At 41.7% G+C, this 17,113-nt stretch overlaps 1 protein-coding gene across 15 annotated transcripts in view; it reads left to right on the top strand.

The window, feature by feature from the left end:
* Positions 1-17,113, top strand: part of LOC108107685 (supervillin) — a 116,370-nt gene that overhangs the window by 44,436 nt on the left and 54,821 nt on the right. For 11 of the 15 annotated variants that reach the window (XM_017215277.1, XM_017215281.2, XM_017215274.2 and 8 more), the window contains exon 3: positions 14,979-16,566. In XM_017215277.1, coding sequence (XP_017070766.1) covers positions 14,979-16,566 — 1,588 coding nt within the window. Of the gene's footprint in view, positions 1-8,106; positions 9,334-14,978; positions 16,567-17,113 lie in introns of those variants that run through there. The other 4 variants (XM_017215282.1, XM_017215284.1, XM_017215289.2 and 1 more) reach the window with 3 other exon arrangements.

Here is a 17,113-nt window from a genome sequence, read left to right on the forward strand (position 1 = left end):
AATCTAGACCTAATTAAAAATGTAAATAATACCATATATGGATCCCCACTTGTGGTTGGTAAGGGTCTTCTTAAAGTTTTCTTTGACAATATGCGACCTTTTACTTTCATTGCTGGCCATGACCAAAACCGAAAGTTTCTCTGGTAACAATTGCAGCGACTCAAAGGTCACCCGACTTGCGCTTCCCCACAGAAATGTTCTTCTTCGCTTTCAGAGTTGGTTGGGGTTATCTTTCTCTCCAAGAATAACCTTCAAGTCTGGCTCACCCGCCCACCCACTCTATCTTGGCTGCTCCATTGCCAAGACAACGCGGTGCCGATGGTGATGGTGATGGCCTTCTTCCGCGATTATGCCCTCCTGTTTTATGACAAACAAAAATTTATTCGTTTTTGTTTCTTTGCTTACGCTTAATAAATCTCACTCTTGTGATTTCTTTTGCTCCGCCTAATTGCGGAATTTTCCTTTGGCAATGAAAAGCTAACGAAAGTTGGAAATGTATGTGATTTATGTGCCGACAACGTGGCGTATGAGTAATTTCCTAGGATCAGATTGACAAACTGTCAGCGGGGGAAAAAATAAATGCCAAGAGTCAGGAGCTCACTTCCATTGATTAATTTCGATTGCATTAAAATTTAAAGCCAATTTAGAAAGCGTGCTTCTCTTAGCCAGCCAGCACTTTGGTGAATTAATGCGATCGATAAATCCGTAAATAGCATTTACAAAACGCGCGACTTTTCAACGTCAGCAGATGGAGATTCATTCCCTCCCACCCCCTCTCAAAACGCCATGTAAAACTGTCGCCTCAGTGAGTGTGTCTTCCTTCCGCTGGAATTTCCTTTCCCCTCGTTTGCTTCCTGTGAGCTGTCAGCTCAATTGACTGACGAAAGCCCGCTGTTCTACCCATCCTTCGCCCTAGCTCTCTCCACCTCCCAACACCACCCATCGCTAGCCGATTGTAACAAATGTCAGGCTGCGTCAGTGGAATCCCCTCAGTTGTCTTTCCACTTAGGAAAAAACGAACAATACAATGTGAACATTAATAGATCCTTTTGTTCCTTTAGTTAGTTCAATCAGCTTTTTAAAAATACAGATTAATTTATCGATTGCTAGAACGTTTGACTGAAAGATCTCCCTTGTTTATATTTTTGATATATATTTCTCAGTATTTTCTGCATTGCCTAAAATGACATTAAAGGACATTATTTCTTCGCGTGCTGTTCCTCGAGCGTTTGTTGCTTAGACTCTGTCTGTCAATAATATACACAGCAGAGCTCAAGCCCTTACATCTATTAAGTAAACAAACAAAACAAATATGGGGGAGAGATAAATGTGCCATAAGCACTTGGGGCCTATTGAGGTTTAGGACTAGGACTAGGGCTAAGAGGATGACGGGGCAGGACAGGACAGGATCGCCCGTCAGGTGACAGAGCTCAACGAATTTCGTTGACAGTCATTTTTGGTCGGCGTTTTTGGGTGCACTCAGCCATGATTCGTGCAACAACAGCCGACGACAATGAGCCTTTGTCAATGTGGCATCGAAAGATACGGCTTCGAAAGATACTTTTCGGCTTGGCTTGCTCTTTGTGGCCTCATCTTTTGTCCCTGTGTGTGTGAGGGATACAATTTTTGACAGCTCCCTCGTCTCGGTATTATTGGAAAATGGGAAATTGTAAATGGTAAATGGGAAAAGTAAGGGGCTGGGGGATGGTGTCTGGTTCCAAGGGTTGGTAATGAACTTTTCTTTGACAGCTGAATGAATGGGGTTCGGAAAGACGGAAAACCAGAATGGGATTACAAATTGATGCAAGTTGATGCTGAGTGACGAACAAGCTTTCAAATCGGTGTAAAATGAAGTGACAATGGCTTGGCTAAAGCATATGCCATAACCGCATTTGAATTACCCCAAAGTCGGTGGCTAAAGTGCGCCATAAACTTGCATCCAAAGAATACTATTATTTCGCCTTTAAAGCTATCCGGCTCTCGGGCACTTAGCAATAATTGAATTCCATACTTGCACTTCCTCTTGCTTGCATATTTTCACTGCCCTTCCGAAACTATTTGGCACACTAAGCCCCTGGGCCACCCACTCCCATTCACCAGCCTGCCACCCGAAAACCACCCACTGGTAAGTGCATTGCAAGCATAACTTTCATATTGCATTCTCACTCCATCGGAACTTTGGCACAGTTGGCAAACTTTCAACTCAATGTGCGACATTGGATATCAAAAAGAGACCACGCAGGCGGCTCATGATGTAGCTAATGGTGTTTATTAGGGGAAGTATCTGTAGTATCTAGTATCTAGTATCTAGTATCTGTAGCGAAAATCGATTTATGATAAATGTAGATATTTGATTTTGATAGTTGAGTTTAAAGGCTTCTTATTTGTTCTAACGAAGAACGAAGTTTCTTTAATATTTTTAACATTTTCTTAAGCTTTTGCTCATCTGGATAGGGCAATTACTATCTTCCCTTTTTACCTAAAAAGAAAAAGCCAAAGAAAAGCCCTCATTACTAACAAAGGCAAGCAGAAAAAGTGCTAAAAGGCAGAGCTACATTTTCCTTTTTCTTTCGGTCAATATTTCACCTATTTACCCACATTTTCCCTCGCTCGCAAAGAGTTTTTCCAAGATTAGACTTAATGGCAGTGTAAACTATGGCAACATCAATAATAATTAGCTGTCTCTGGTTTTTTCTTGGGGTGTTAATAACAAAAAACTCTATCAGATTATTCATATTTCCTATATCTTGGCTTTGATTATTATGTCATGCCTTGTTAATTAATTTTCCAACAATCTCTTTCACTCCCCGGCCGGGCAGCCACATCTTCATTTCGGATTGCATTCAAATTTCCACTCACAATTATTCAAGCATAATAAAGCGAAGTTGCATTTTGGATTTGCATATTTTTTGTTTACCCTTCGTTTTTTAGCCGTCTTTGTTTTGTTTTTTCACCATTCGAGAGCCTCTTCATTGCATAACTGCTTTGATTTCGGATTTGTGTTTTTTAACGCTTCATAATTGGAACAATTTGCATATAAATTTGAGTTTATTGATCAATCAATTATGTCGCTTTCCGTTTAGGGAAAAGTGTTCATTTCGCACTGTCTCTAATTGACAATCTTGAATGGTTTTTATAGATGCCTCGAAATTTATGCACAACCGTGGGAAAATGTTGAAGAGAATATATTAACTTGGCCCGCAGGGAACTCCTGCGACTCTCTGGGATGACATCATCAGCGGTCAATTATCGTGTTATTTAGCAGCACTCAAATTCAATTTGCAAACAAGCAAATTTGATTTTCGCATTTCAGTGATCGTTTTCCCAGGCGCAGCCACCGCCAATTGCAACAGATTTGCTTGCATTCATGATTCACTTTCCGAGCGTTTGCTATCTGCTCGTGATTTGCACTCAATTTGCAATTCATTCAGTTTTCTGTAGAGTTGATTAAACTAGCAACATTGTTTTTGGTAATGAATTTGGTTACTCTGGACTACTAAATAAGTTTAAATACAGTTTAAAAGTTAATAGATTAAATTTACATATAAAATACAAAATCTCCTTAATTTTTAAGTGCTTTTTTCTAAGTGCATTACAACGCCGAGTCATCATAAAATGCATTTCTCTCAATTCTGTCACCTTCAAGGGCCACGTAATTTGCAACGTGCATTGACGCTGAAATTTCAATTGAAAGCAACAAAAGGCAGCTCGCACTCGGTGGAAAACGCCTAGAAAGGCGAAAAATAAAAAAGAAAATATAACGAAAAATATAAATGCGAGTGTGTGTAAGGGCAAACTTGACCCTAATACCCTCGAACGTTGCAAAAAATAAATAAATGTGAGCCAACAAAGCGCCTTGTTAGATAAGACTTTTAGTGCTTTCCGCTGAGGTGGGCACACCAATTTCATGGATAAATAAACCGAACCAATAATGACATCATTACTAGTTTGGGGCCCAGTCACTTTATGGGTCTGCTTTTGCATGTCAAGTTGTCGGATATATAGAAGAGATTCTTATTTTTTTTATAAACAACTTAATTCATAATTAAAATGTCGCCCAAATCTTTGCCTTTAATGGTCAACTTTTGGTCTCTAGACATTTCTATGTTAATTTCCTGCATTCTCAATGATTTATTATTTATTCAACACTTTGGCTTATGCAAAATCCATTTACAGCCGCCCACAAAATAGTTTAATCCCTAGACTTGCAAAACAAAAAACGTAAAAAATGTCAAAATGAAAAAGTACCACAATTTATTTCCGGCGCCCACAACAGAAAAAACTGTTTACTCGCTTTACGCCGCAGAGTGGCTCGAAAAAGACGAATAAATTTGAAAACGCTCAAAGGGAAAAGTTATGGCTGTACTTGCTGGGTTTTCACTGTCAGCGGTTAGGTGTCAGTGCGTCAAACGGATAACCACATGGCATCCACGTCATCGCCAGCATCATCTTCTGTCCGGAGTTATCAGCTAAATGATTGCTTATCTGTGGAATACATATAGATGGGTGAATTCAAGGTAGCTCCCTAGCTTTATTAAAAGATTCTCGCAATGTAAAAGTTGATATTTTGCTTTCCCGTTCGTTCTAATGAAACCAATTATTGGCTAGCACAAGCTGCTAAGGAAGAGAAAATTAACACTAAGCTGCACAATTTGCAACAGTTTCCCTGGGCGACTTTCCCTCGATATCCTGTTTGCCTTGCCAGAAAGCTTCTGCTCTTGCCATGCGCCGCAAATTAAATATAATTTAATTGTGATTAAATGGCGCTGCGCAATTATGCTTTAACATTGTTGATCAAGTTATTTCTTTGCCAGTCTCAGTTTTTCTCTCGTGTTTCCCTCGCATTTTCCAAGTTTTTTTTTTTTTTTTGTTTCTTCGCTGTGGCTAATTTACTTTTCCAGTTGCCTGTCATGGCAACTGCATTTGGTGTCTCTGGCTTGTCGCTTTGTGTCGGTTTAAGTGCACTTCTTCCTTCCCCCTCTCCATATCACATTGTACATACAATCTCATTGCTCATTCGTGCGCCGGTTTAATTGTCATTGCTAATTGCGTCAAAGTGCGAACATCGCAGGCATTTGCAATGACAGCCTAGGAGGCACTGCCTGCCTGTCTGGTTGTCCAAACTGAGTGATGGCCAAGATATTGACTAGTTCCACTTGATGCGTAGATTACTTGTCCCGCGGCCATCTCCAATATTGCACTTCATCCGGAGCCTTGACAGCGTGAAAAGCCTTATCAGAGCTGCCCACCTGCGACCTTGTGTTTGCCCACTTTCCATTCGGATTCGCTCCGCCCACTCGCTATTGAGAAAAAACCAGCTCCTGGCGTGGTTCTTTGTCTAGTGAAACAGAGAAAGAAAAGTGTTATAAAGGTGTGTTATGAAACCTGAGCTATATTCCGCTTAGCCTAAGATGTTTTTTTAACGATCCTTATTCTCATTTTCCTAAATTCATTTTATCTTCTTTGATATTAAAATAAAGGAGAGATATCTCCCCATAATCACTTCCATTTTCCCCCAGTGCAGCTGCATCCTGTCGTTGGCTTTATCATGACGCCTTTTAAACTGGTTAAATGGGCGTGGCGTGTATTGACATGGTTTTCCAAGCAGCTGCCGCCGCCCACCTCCTGCATAAGTAAAAGTAGGTTGCTGCGGTCAGGTGGCATCAGGTGTGCTCGCAGCTAATCCACTTTCATTGCTGAATAATGCGTTCTGTGGCTGCACCACTAAATGTTTTCCACATTTTCCTCCATCACCTCCATCCCCATTTCCACTTCCACTTGAGCAGTGGCTGTCAAACTGCGTGGGGAAGGGCGAAGCCAATGATGGATGAAAAGGTCGATAAACCAAAAAGCAAACACTTTTATGGTTTGTTTGGTCTCGTCTTCACTTGGCTTGCGTCCCGACTTCTTGGTGTTTATGTCAGTCGGAGGATATATATATATGAGGAAATAGCTGAGAATTTCTTTGGTAATAACTTAATCCAGGACTTACACTTTGTTTATTCAATTTGGGAAAGTGATTTGGCCATAAACATAAAAGTTATGACCTAAGAACGTTTATATGTATTTTAATATATATCTCTCTCAGTACATATTTGTCAGATGACATCGGTTGAGTTATAGAACGAACGCCGTGTGATGCATTATTCAATTTTGCAAGTGCGTTTCGCCGGCGCATCAATCATACGACACGTATGCTGCATATTAATAGAAACCCAATTATTGGCATAAATCATGCGTCATGAGAGCGGCGAAAAATCTCAACTGACGGACTCAACTTTCCGCTCTGGGTGGAGTAATCTCGCAGAATTAATAATTAATTAATTAACTGGCCGCGTGCATGTACATTTTCCCACTCTAATGGACAGCTTTTCACCCCCAACCCCCTTCTCTTTCTGTGGCTGTGTTTACATCATAAATGTTGAACAGCAGTGCGAGATAACGAGACAACAAAAGTAAATGCTGGCAAAAGGAAAACAACTTGCCGCATTTGGCCATGACTGGGGTGATGCGAGTTCAATACAGACAGTTATGGGCAAGAGAATAGGAACTAGAACTTAAGGAAATTATAAACTTAAACTTAGAAATATTTGGGATGTGATAACCTAGATTTTCTATTTACATATTTCAAAATTCAATTTAATAAAGTGTTACTATTAATATCACCTCCACTGTACATGTGTGAATACAATTTGTAGCGGGTGTAATAATGGACAAGTAAAAAACTGAACTCGGAGTGCAAACTCATTACGGAAATGAACGGGCAAGAATATTATGAGTGGGCAGACAGACAAACGAGCCAGCTTAATCAGAGATCCAAACAACAAATTACAGAATGGAAAACATAATGATTTCGCCTAATAAATCAAGATGCAACCGATGCTAGGTGGCGCTTACTGGTTTCAATTTGTCACTGGCTTAAGTGGCAGGAAGTTTTCGCAGCTTTTCTCTGTGGATCTTTTGTCATATGGAAAATATTCATAAATTGACACCCACGGCGGAAGTTTTTGTTTTGTTAGCGTGGAAGCTAAACTCAATTAGTTGACGGGCCTCTGATGCGATATCTCCATGGGATAGACTATAGACTATAGACTACAGAGTGTAAGTGTGTATGAGGTCACGTCACTCCACGTTGACCCCAGAGCCACGTGCCTGAACTGTGAGATTGCGCATACGCCTAGTTTCGCCTTGGTTTGCCCATCAAAATTGATATAATAATTGTGTAAATCCTACGCTTCAGGGAGAGAGAGAGCGAGTGAGAGAGGGCGAGAGCGAAGTTGCCCTCGCTTACATGCAAATATCGGGGTATAGGGGAGGTCAAAGTTCAAGCACAAAACCGCTTGACATTTGCCATAAGACACACACACATGCATAAAGGCCCAAACAAAAAAAAACTGACATAAATACTGAAAAACATCCGTGTCACACAGGTTGAAAAGCGAGCTTGCCAAAAGTAAAAGTTTTCCATGCAGTACACTGGGAGAAAATGCGTTTATTTAGGAAAAGACAAAAAATATTCTAGTAAATTCCAGTAAAAACTATTGAAAAGTTTATAAAAACAAAAGTTCGCACCATTTTTCTTTGTGCAGAAAATAAAAACAAATATTTTCGTTTGCTTTTTAGTGGTAATGGAGCATGTGGCGTTTTAGGAATATTAAGTATACGCCCGTTTGTCCACAAACAGGTTGACATTTCCAGTTGGCCAATGGAACCAACGCATCCTCCAAGCTGGGCCACGCCAATTATGGCACGCACTCATTAGTGTCCGCTCTTGCAGCCAGCTACATTACCCCTCTTCAAACTTCTATGCCACGCCCCCCGCCCCATGGTGCATTTACCGTTGGCCAACCTCATAAACCAGATAATGCCACTGCCGCAATTCTGTTTCTGTTTCTGGCTTTGGCTCTCCTGCCATTTAATGAGCTTTGTTTCTAGCTGCTGCTATTTTACCCATCATGTGGAGCACACGTTGCTCGTTGCCCGCTGATGCTTGCCCCGATCCCTTCCTGCTGTTGCTTTTTCTTGCTGGCCAAGTCTCCAGGTTTTCCCGATGCTCGAATTGGATTGCTGCTACCGCTGTGGCTCGGTGACATGCCCCGCCAACTGCAGTTGGTCCCGTTGCAATACTGCAGAGTGCCACAGTGGATGGATGGCCCCTTTGGAAATTGGCTATTGGAGAAATACCTGAAAATTGAAAGGCTTTCAATAGTTAATCAAGAATTTATTGACTTAGTTATATAATATATATTAGCTAATACTCAAACACTCGCACTTATCACTAGAAAAATGTCTAAAGATGCATTTACTGAATGTAAACATCTTCAAATTGTATCTTTAGCGTGGCACTGTGCAGCACTTATCCAGCTGACCCATCGATCTGTCGTTTTTTTCAACACTTGCATCGCAGAAACAGCAGCAGCAGCAGCTGAGTTTTCCCAGCTTTTCCTCCGCACATCAACATCCATTTCCATTTCCATGCCATCTCCGGCATCTTGGCTTTTCACGCCTTGTGGCAGTTACCGTTGCAGCACGTTTTTCGTTTTGTTTTGGCTATTTTGTTTTGATTTCGCTGCTTCTACTCAGCTCTCCCAAACACTCACACACACACACACACAGACAGTCGGAACACACAGATACAAATAAATACTTGCGGCTCGGGGCACACAGATACTCACACACACTTGCTCGCTTTTTGTTTTAATTCTTTTGCTTCGCCGAGTAAAAGATAAAGAATGAAAACGCAGCACACACACACACACTCAGGCAGCTCTGAGTTCTAGATACTTTTGTCTAGCGCTCGCCGCTCAGTCGCAAAATCGTTTAGCGCCGAGACGGACGGCCAAGCCGTTGGGAAAATAAAAATAAAAAATAAATAAGAAACACAACAAAAATACGAGAAAATCGCTGAAACAACACCAAACGAAGACGACACGTCGAGTGTCTCTTGTTGTAACGTTGACGCGAGTGAAAAGCGCTTTTCTATTTTCGCCTCAAGTGCAGCCTCCTCGCTGCTGCTGCTACTGCTGCTTAAAACCCAAAAAAAAATAGAAAAAAAATCCCCAGCAACGCTTTGGTTTTACACGAAATAAACACTTGACGCGTGTGTCTTACTTTCTAAAATAAAATAAGAAAATCCGCAAGAAGATCTAAAAAAGAAGCTAGACGACCGCGTTTCGGGGCGGGCCAATTTTAGCCAGGTTAAGAAAATGCTGGCCCTCAAGGAGTGCCTGATTCGAGAGGGCGTTCTCAATCTGGACAGCCCTGAAAAGTACCGGCCGTACCATCTACACGCCAGCAGGAGCAGCGGCACTATGGATATTCCCCGATATCGCAGTTAGTATCTGTACATTCCGGACATTATTCGGCCGTTGATAGCGGTATCTGTCAGATACGAGGGGCCTTTGTGAGATAGATTTGCCGGCTGTAGGGGGTGAATGAACTGGGAGAATACCCTGTAGGTTGTATTTAGGGGAATATTATTCATTTCTGTCTATATAATGTGACTCAACTGCTGAAATAAGTGAAATGATTTAGTTAATAGCTCTATTTTTAGTAAGCCAAATCATTCTGTAATCCAAATAATTGCATGTGTGAGATATGCAGTGCGCTGGCAAGACTTCTACATATACTTCTAAACGAGCAAATTATCTAAATAAATACCCTTTATTAGCTGAATCATCAACTAAGCGATCTTCATGAGAAGCCTTCTATTTATATTCTTCGGAAGAGGATAGCAAAAATCATGGATAATAATTTGTAAATTCAATAATTAACTATTTCTCAAATAGAGTCTAAATATTGTCAAAAGAAAACATTTCAGAAAACCCGAATAAAGTTAAAGTAACCTAAGAATAATGTTAACAGCCATAAAGAAATCAAAGAATTGTATATTTTCATTCAGAGAAAATGAAACAAATATAAAAACTCTCAATTATTACTCACTAGCTTTTCTGATTGCGCATATTTTTCCATTTTATAAACATTTTTATATCAAAGTGCCTAGCCAGCTTGTAGACTCTGCCCCGAAAGAATCAGTTTTCATTCCAATTTGTTATTTTTAAACGCTGGCGTCGTACGGCCAGCAGTTGTCCAGCTATCGGCGTTGTTTCCTATATAAATGCACCTTTTTTCCGCTGGATTATTGTTTAATAACTGTTAACGATTTGTATTGGCATTGTTTACCATCGAAATTGTTGGCTAGAGTATTGTCTTTCGTTAATTTTTCTGCCCCCTTCCCCTTTATTGTCAAAAAAACATAGTTTTTTTCAAAGCTTTTTTTTTTTGATAAAGCGAGACAAGTTAACGGAACCCGGACCCAGACCCAGACCCAGAAAGATTGTGTCATTTGTCTATGGAGTGTGCGGTGTTCCTTTGTCTTAGCCTCGATTGTTGGTGTTTATAGACCGGGCCAGCTTTTATTTCATTTCGATTGCTTTTACATATTTCCCTCTCGTAGTCTTGATCTATGGCCATTTCATTTGATTGTTAAGGGCTTAAGTGCTAAAGAGAGGGATCCAATTCGATGCCTCAACCTGCTTATAAAGTCGTTCCAATCAGAGGTCATTTGTATCTACGACCTGTTGGCCCATGATGGAAGATACTTTGGCCAGGCGGATTAATGCCGATGGCTATCAATAAAGTAATTTAGTTTTGGGGGGAATTAATTTGTATTTGGGGTGATTTACCTTAAATGATTTACTATGACCCTTAAACTTTATCCGATTTAAGTTGGCAGATTGATTACGTTATTACTATAGGTTAGGGAACATAAATCAATATAAATTTAAATAGCAGGCTATATCAATAAATTGGTAAATGGCAATCGTTTGGAGTCGTAAAAGGATCTATAAATAGCTTTTTGATAAATATTACCCATCAGGCGGTTAGTTTGTCATAGTTTATCAGTTATTACCGCAGTTTTCCTCAAGTAATATCACATGAACGAGCTTAGTACTTACGGTTTCGATTACAAAGGAGAAAATGTGTTCACTCAAGCTCTATTGAGGGGCACTCGTCATGGGTTATAGTAATAGGGATACCCTGGCTTAATATCCACTTCCCACACATCCCACGCGTTCAAGAACTTTACTTAACCCAATTTCCTGCGATGCTTCTACTCCCACACACATCCATCAACGGCTTCCCCGGCGTTCTTTTAACTGCTTTTGATTGCCAAACATGAAATTACACAATTTGATGCTGCACTCGTCAAGAGTTTCCCAAGATTCTCCCCGAGAAACCCATCAAAACTCCGGCCACTTTATGACCGATGTCGATAAGAGGTTTTCCGTTTTTCTGGCTGTTGATAATTAAATGTGTGTGTTTATTGCATAAAAGAGTAAGGAAAAGAGGGGGATTCTACTTCGTCGTGGGCAGTTTGCCCTTGCATTTAAAAATAATCCCAAACGACGTTGCAACATTTTGCTGCCCGCCTGTGCCGTTGCTGCTGTGTGGCAAACAGCAACCAGCAACCAGCAAACTGCAAACTGTAAACAACGAGACGGCAGCCACTTCTGTAAAATGCACTTTTTTCCTCAATATTGATTCAACTTCTGCCTTTTTTCGTCCCTCGCCGGTTTTTTCTGCTGCAGCCACACACGTATTTATAGGCATTGGATGGCTTTTCTGAGTGCATTTACAAAAAAATTACCTGATTTTATTTTTAAATTTTCGATTAAGTAAAAGGTTTTCAAGATTAGAATTTACTTTTGGGAAAAGCATCTTATAAAGAAGCGAATTAAATCTGAATTTAAATAAAATTCTCTAATTTCTGAGCTTAAAAGTATGCAACAATATATGTTTAGTCTTAAAGAAGGAAGGAAATGCCTTTGGAGGAGGATTTAGTAGGGCTCAGAAAGCGTTTTCTGGAGTCTATTCTAGAAGCAAACTAAACTGCTAACGATCTCCCCGTTTCTTTAAGTGCACCCTTTTTTCTGGTCTGCCTCCGTCTGGGATTGCCTTGACAATATGATATTTTTGCAGCAAGTTTAAGCCGTGCCCATGCCGGTGCCCGTGCCCGTGCCCGTGCCCTCTCCCCATATTAATTATGCAACCTGGGTATGCGGCACAAGACGCAAGTAGCAAGACGCAAGAAGACAAGAGCCAATCGATCAATCAGTTGCCTGAGTTGGCTGCCACACACAGAAGCGTTTGGTAATTCAACGCAACGAAGCCGCAAAAATGTTGACAGCAGCTTTTGTTTTTGTGTAATTGTTATTGTCCCTGGAAGCGTTTTAGTTACACGAACTCCCAGCTGTTTTTTACTGCCAATAATTAGTTAAAAACTTTTTTATTCTTCAAGAAATCTTTTCTAGCAAAGCCAAAAGCTGTTTGCAAATCGGTATTCTCGTAGTATAACCCATAAGGCACGCTGCCAAACGGCTTGGTTTATTTATTTTTCTGGTTTGGATTTGGATTTTGGCATGCAACCCATTCATATATACGTTGGAGAATCCCACGCTGGCAGTTTGCCTTGCAAGATATTCGTTTCGTTTTCAATTTGTTTATGGCCAGATTTAGCCATTGCGTAAATGCATACAAAAATATTATATTTTGGGGAACACAAACTGTTTATGGCACGAGTTTGTGATCAATTTTCCATAAGCCATAAGCGAAACCTTATAAAGCTCTCTCTCCGTGTACGTTCAACTCTCGGCCATTGTCATCCCGTAATGCAATTTTCGTCTTGTTATTTTTAAATATATCGCAGAATGATCTGGCGTGTTGGCAAAACAAAAACCAAAGCGAATATTTGCTTTCAATTATTTCTGTTTTTTCCGGCAAGGAAATTGGCCAGCGATAAGAAAGCCTTGTGTTTACCTTTAAGTTCAATATTCTCTTCGTATAAACATTCCCAGTTTTCCCGTAAATTCTCAATATTTGTTTATGTCAAATGTCCAGGCAACTTTTTCATTAGATTATTTGTAACCAATGCTTCCGATTCAGTGAACAATATAATACTATATATACAGTTTATGCCTCCTGACATTTCCCATTCTGAGAAAATGGCAAAACACGTGCTCGCCTCCCACTAGATTTGTCGTCTTTATACGGTTTGCTATACAATTGCCAATTATAATGTATTCTTTGCACTTGACTTGGCCCAGAAAGCATTCTCAGGTGATAAAGAAACAAAGGCAGCTAGAAGTCCCATGCGATTTTGCTAAAAAGAATTTTGTCTGAATTTATTTTAACGGAAAAAAGAAGAAAAAAAGAAAAACATTTCAATCAATTAAGAGAACCCCCCCGAAAAAAAAGTACAAAATGTTTTAGACAAAGGTTGGGGGAATGGCGGCGCTTGGCAACATATTGTTATTGCTGTTTTTTAATTGAGCGTGGGTTGTGACGAGACAGCAATGGGGCAATGGAGGGTTAAACAAGCCCTTTAAACCGCTGATTGGTATTAGTGGGGAAGGGTCCATCGTGCTGACTGTTTAAAAATGTTTAAGCTATGACAAAGGCCCGCCCACACGCGTCTGCTATTTCTCTACTAATTTAATTACTAAAATTTCTGTGCAATTTATAGTTTTTATAGGATAAATTGTCACACAGTAAATGAAGATTCTTAATTGTAGATTGATTTAAATAGGCTTTTAATGGACATCGATGGCACATTCTTCTTCATATAATAAATACCACAGTGATGTACGATTATGTGACATGAAACTTAAAGCCCATCACTGTTACTTCTTTTTTATTTGAAGGTTTGAATAAATGTTATTGTATTTTAAGAAAACATTATTAAAAGTGAAATATTTTTGCTTTCTTTACTAAATTGCTGGCCATGTTTTGCCTACATCAAACCTACTTTATTTCTGATCTACAAATTGACTTTTGCTTTGTGGCTGTTTGCTCTCATCGTCTGATAAGATATGCGGCTGCGGCTTCATTTCTGTTTGCCCTGCCGAGATGTGCTAACTGTTTCAATATTTGAATTTCACTGGACATTCGTAATTGCTGGACAAATATATATCCCGAAGATCACTCCCCACTCTCTCCTGCTCGTATTTGCCTGTTAATTGTATTTTTTCTTCGTCTCTTACTGCCTGTCATAATAAATTAGATACAAAAAATTCGCTGAGCTCTTACATTTGTTCAGCGTTTGGCCAAAAAGGCTTCTATTTTATGTGAGCACATTCGTGAAATTCCATTTGGGCGAATCTTGGCACTTGAAATGTGCGCAGCAGCTGTCAAACAAATGCTTTATAAGAAATAATAAGTTGCATTACTTTCTGTAACGAATTTTGAGCATTTTTGCTTTTGAGCTACTCTACGAGTATATATCAGATTAATTAGGCCCTCGTGTGCTTCCTTGGTTGGCTCGTACAGAGAGCATAACTAATCGCTTATGCCTTGGCAGTTGTCAAATGAGATTTGCATTTACATTTTGCTTTACAGTCACTGCCAAAAGTACGCAGCCCACAAAAATACTGCACTCATTGCCAGAGCAGATGCTTGGCTATAAAAAGCGGGCAACCCTCACCTCACCTTGACACGGTTGTAGGTGTGCTCAGTGGGCGGGGCTGATGGGGCAGACCGAGATGAGGCGGTGGGGGCGTTTCGGGAGGGCTGTAGAGCATGCAATATATTAATCCGAGTGCTCAGGTGCAATTTAATTGCTGCCAAGATTTGCTTTTTTTACGCGCCAAGTGCGGTGCGGGAAAAGTGAATTAGAAAAGCAAACACACGGATGGAACGAGACGAGAATTGTGCACTGAGGGAAAAGGGAATGCAGAATAATGAATGGATCTTTAACTGCAGGTTTCCTAGTTCGAAGTATCTACTTTTATTACTGGGTAATATATATTTTTAATGGGTTAAGTTCTGATTATAGTTTATTTTAGTTCAGTGTATTAGACCCCAGTTGGGACACATCTTGCTGCATTAAGCGGAAATGCCATTAGGGGAAACGAGTTAACATTACTTTTCATTTAGCCGACTCTCACTTATGGTTCTCCTTTTCCCGTTCTCGTTCGCAGAAACCATTGCGGCCTCAAGTGACTTATCCACAGCATCTGCCACTGCCAAAACTAGCTGCCAGCCACCTGAGCCACAGAAACCGAAGCAACCGAAAGAGCAGACCAACAACTCGGAGGATTCCAGTTCGCAGAAGAGTCTCCCAGCCCAGTCGTATCGTGGCCAGCATCCTCACTTCTATCACCACACCACACCCGCTTACTACACGGATCTTCAGCTCAGGATCCACACGCCGAATGCATCGGATGTCGGAGCCCTGAATGAGAACTATCGGAGTGTGTATAGTACACCCAGTACACAGCTGGTGGAGCAGCGTTCGTTTCCGAAGAGCACCACAGCTACGAAGGATCCACCTCTGCCCATAAGTAATCCGGCCAGGGGAACGTTTTTTCGTGGCGACTCTGCGTCCAGCGACAGCCACACAAGACTCCGCCGGAGCCAACAGCGAACCGGCAGCGAGGGACGCTTCTTCAGATACTCTCAGGGATCTGCGAGCCCTACCAAAGGTGAACCATCCGGCCACGAAGGTGGTGAGCCACCCGTTGTCGCCAGTCACTCCCCCATCACATCCACCAGCACCACCACCATCAGTAGTTGTAACCCCGTAGAGCAGGCTAGTCCAACACCCGTAGTTAATCCCAACGTTTCCGGATCCGGATCTGTATCCGGTCGTACCAGTCGACACAAGCAGCGCTTCCACAGTCGCTCCCGGCGAGCGGTACGCGTGCGCAGTGAGTCGCGTCCAATTAGCGCCCTCTACGACATAATATGCAAGGAGAAGAACCTGGACAACAGGAGCAGCAGCAGCAGCAGCAGCAACGAGCAGGAGAAGGGTCTGGATCAGGATCGGGAGCAGCCTAAGCCAACAACCGACAAGCTGGCGACCTTTTGGCCCCTGCAGCATCACTACCTCAATCCCCCGATGAGCAGCAACTCGGGCGGCACTGGCAGCAATCCCAAGCAGCAGCAGCAGCAATCGCAGCAACACCTTGTGGCTGAAGCAACTGCAAGCAAGGAGTTGCCGGCGGGCAGCAGCAGCAGCAGCGATGACGATGGATCGCTGCGGGCCCTGCACTCTAGTCGCAAGATCACCAATCTGAGTGCCAAGGCCACGTCGCTGCCCCCCGAAGAAGGAATCCCGGAAGACGTAGCCCGGCGGTCCTCCTCCAAGCGACTGAATCTGCGATTAGCCAAGAGCCTGGAACCCTCAACCCGTACTATTCCTAGATCGGCTTCCCATGATGTCAAAAACTATGATGCTGGGGAACCAGTGAACACGGAACGATTATTTGTGGAACCCCCCAAGATATCATTGTCAGCCATTAGAAACACCCTCTACGACCATAATCTGGAAATCGAAGACTGCGACAGCACCACCCAGCTCGATCAGGGTGATGTCTACGATACTCTGGAACGCTGGAGCCATGGGATCGGTTCGGTGCCGCAGCTAGTGAACGGAGCCAATGGCCACCATCAATCAGATCCCGAAGCTGACCACCAACCCGATCATCTCGAACACGATCAGCATGCCCATCAATCATTGCCAGTAGAATCCAAGTCTCATCATCATCAGGCCACCAATGCGCGCAGGTAAGCTGGGTAGACCCCATCCCCGCATGGAAGCCACCTCCTCCTCCTTGATACTTGTACTTCACTCTTCACCAGCCCCTAAATATGTATCTCTATCTGTTTCGGTAGCAATTACGCGCATAATTAGTTCCCTTTTCGCCAGTCGTTAGCCAGGGATAGGTTGTCCTGATTACGGCCAGGTGTTGGTTGTACTCCAACTCCCTCTGCATGTTGTTATTCCAAGCAGGTTAATTACGCTTCGATTAACAGTGGCGGTTGAAAGAATAGGTATGAGAAGAGCTACTCAAATACATTTTATTTAAGATTTATACAATTTGTATAAAGAAGTTGAAAATATTTTCTTCTCAAAAAGAAATCAATTTTAAAAATAAGTTCACTATTTTCTTAACCGCGACTGTGATTGTGTGCGCTTTGATTGGAATTACTTCAGAGGTCATCAAGCTGATTACCGTCGAGGGTGAAAGCGTTTTGTTCTCGGAAGTTGCGGCTGATTAACCAGCAACTATAATGCGATTTCGGTTGAGTATACGATTTTATAGGGAATATT

Source organism: Drosophila eugracilis, unplaced genomic scaffold (genome assembly GCF_018153835.1).
Source record: "Drosophila eugracilis isolate 14026-0451.02 unplaced genomic scaffold, ASM1815383v1 contig_2088, whole genome shotgun sequence".
Taxonomy (NCBI): domain Eukaryota; kingdom Metazoa; phylum Arthropoda; class Insecta; order Diptera; family Drosophilidae; genus Drosophila; species Drosophila eugracilis.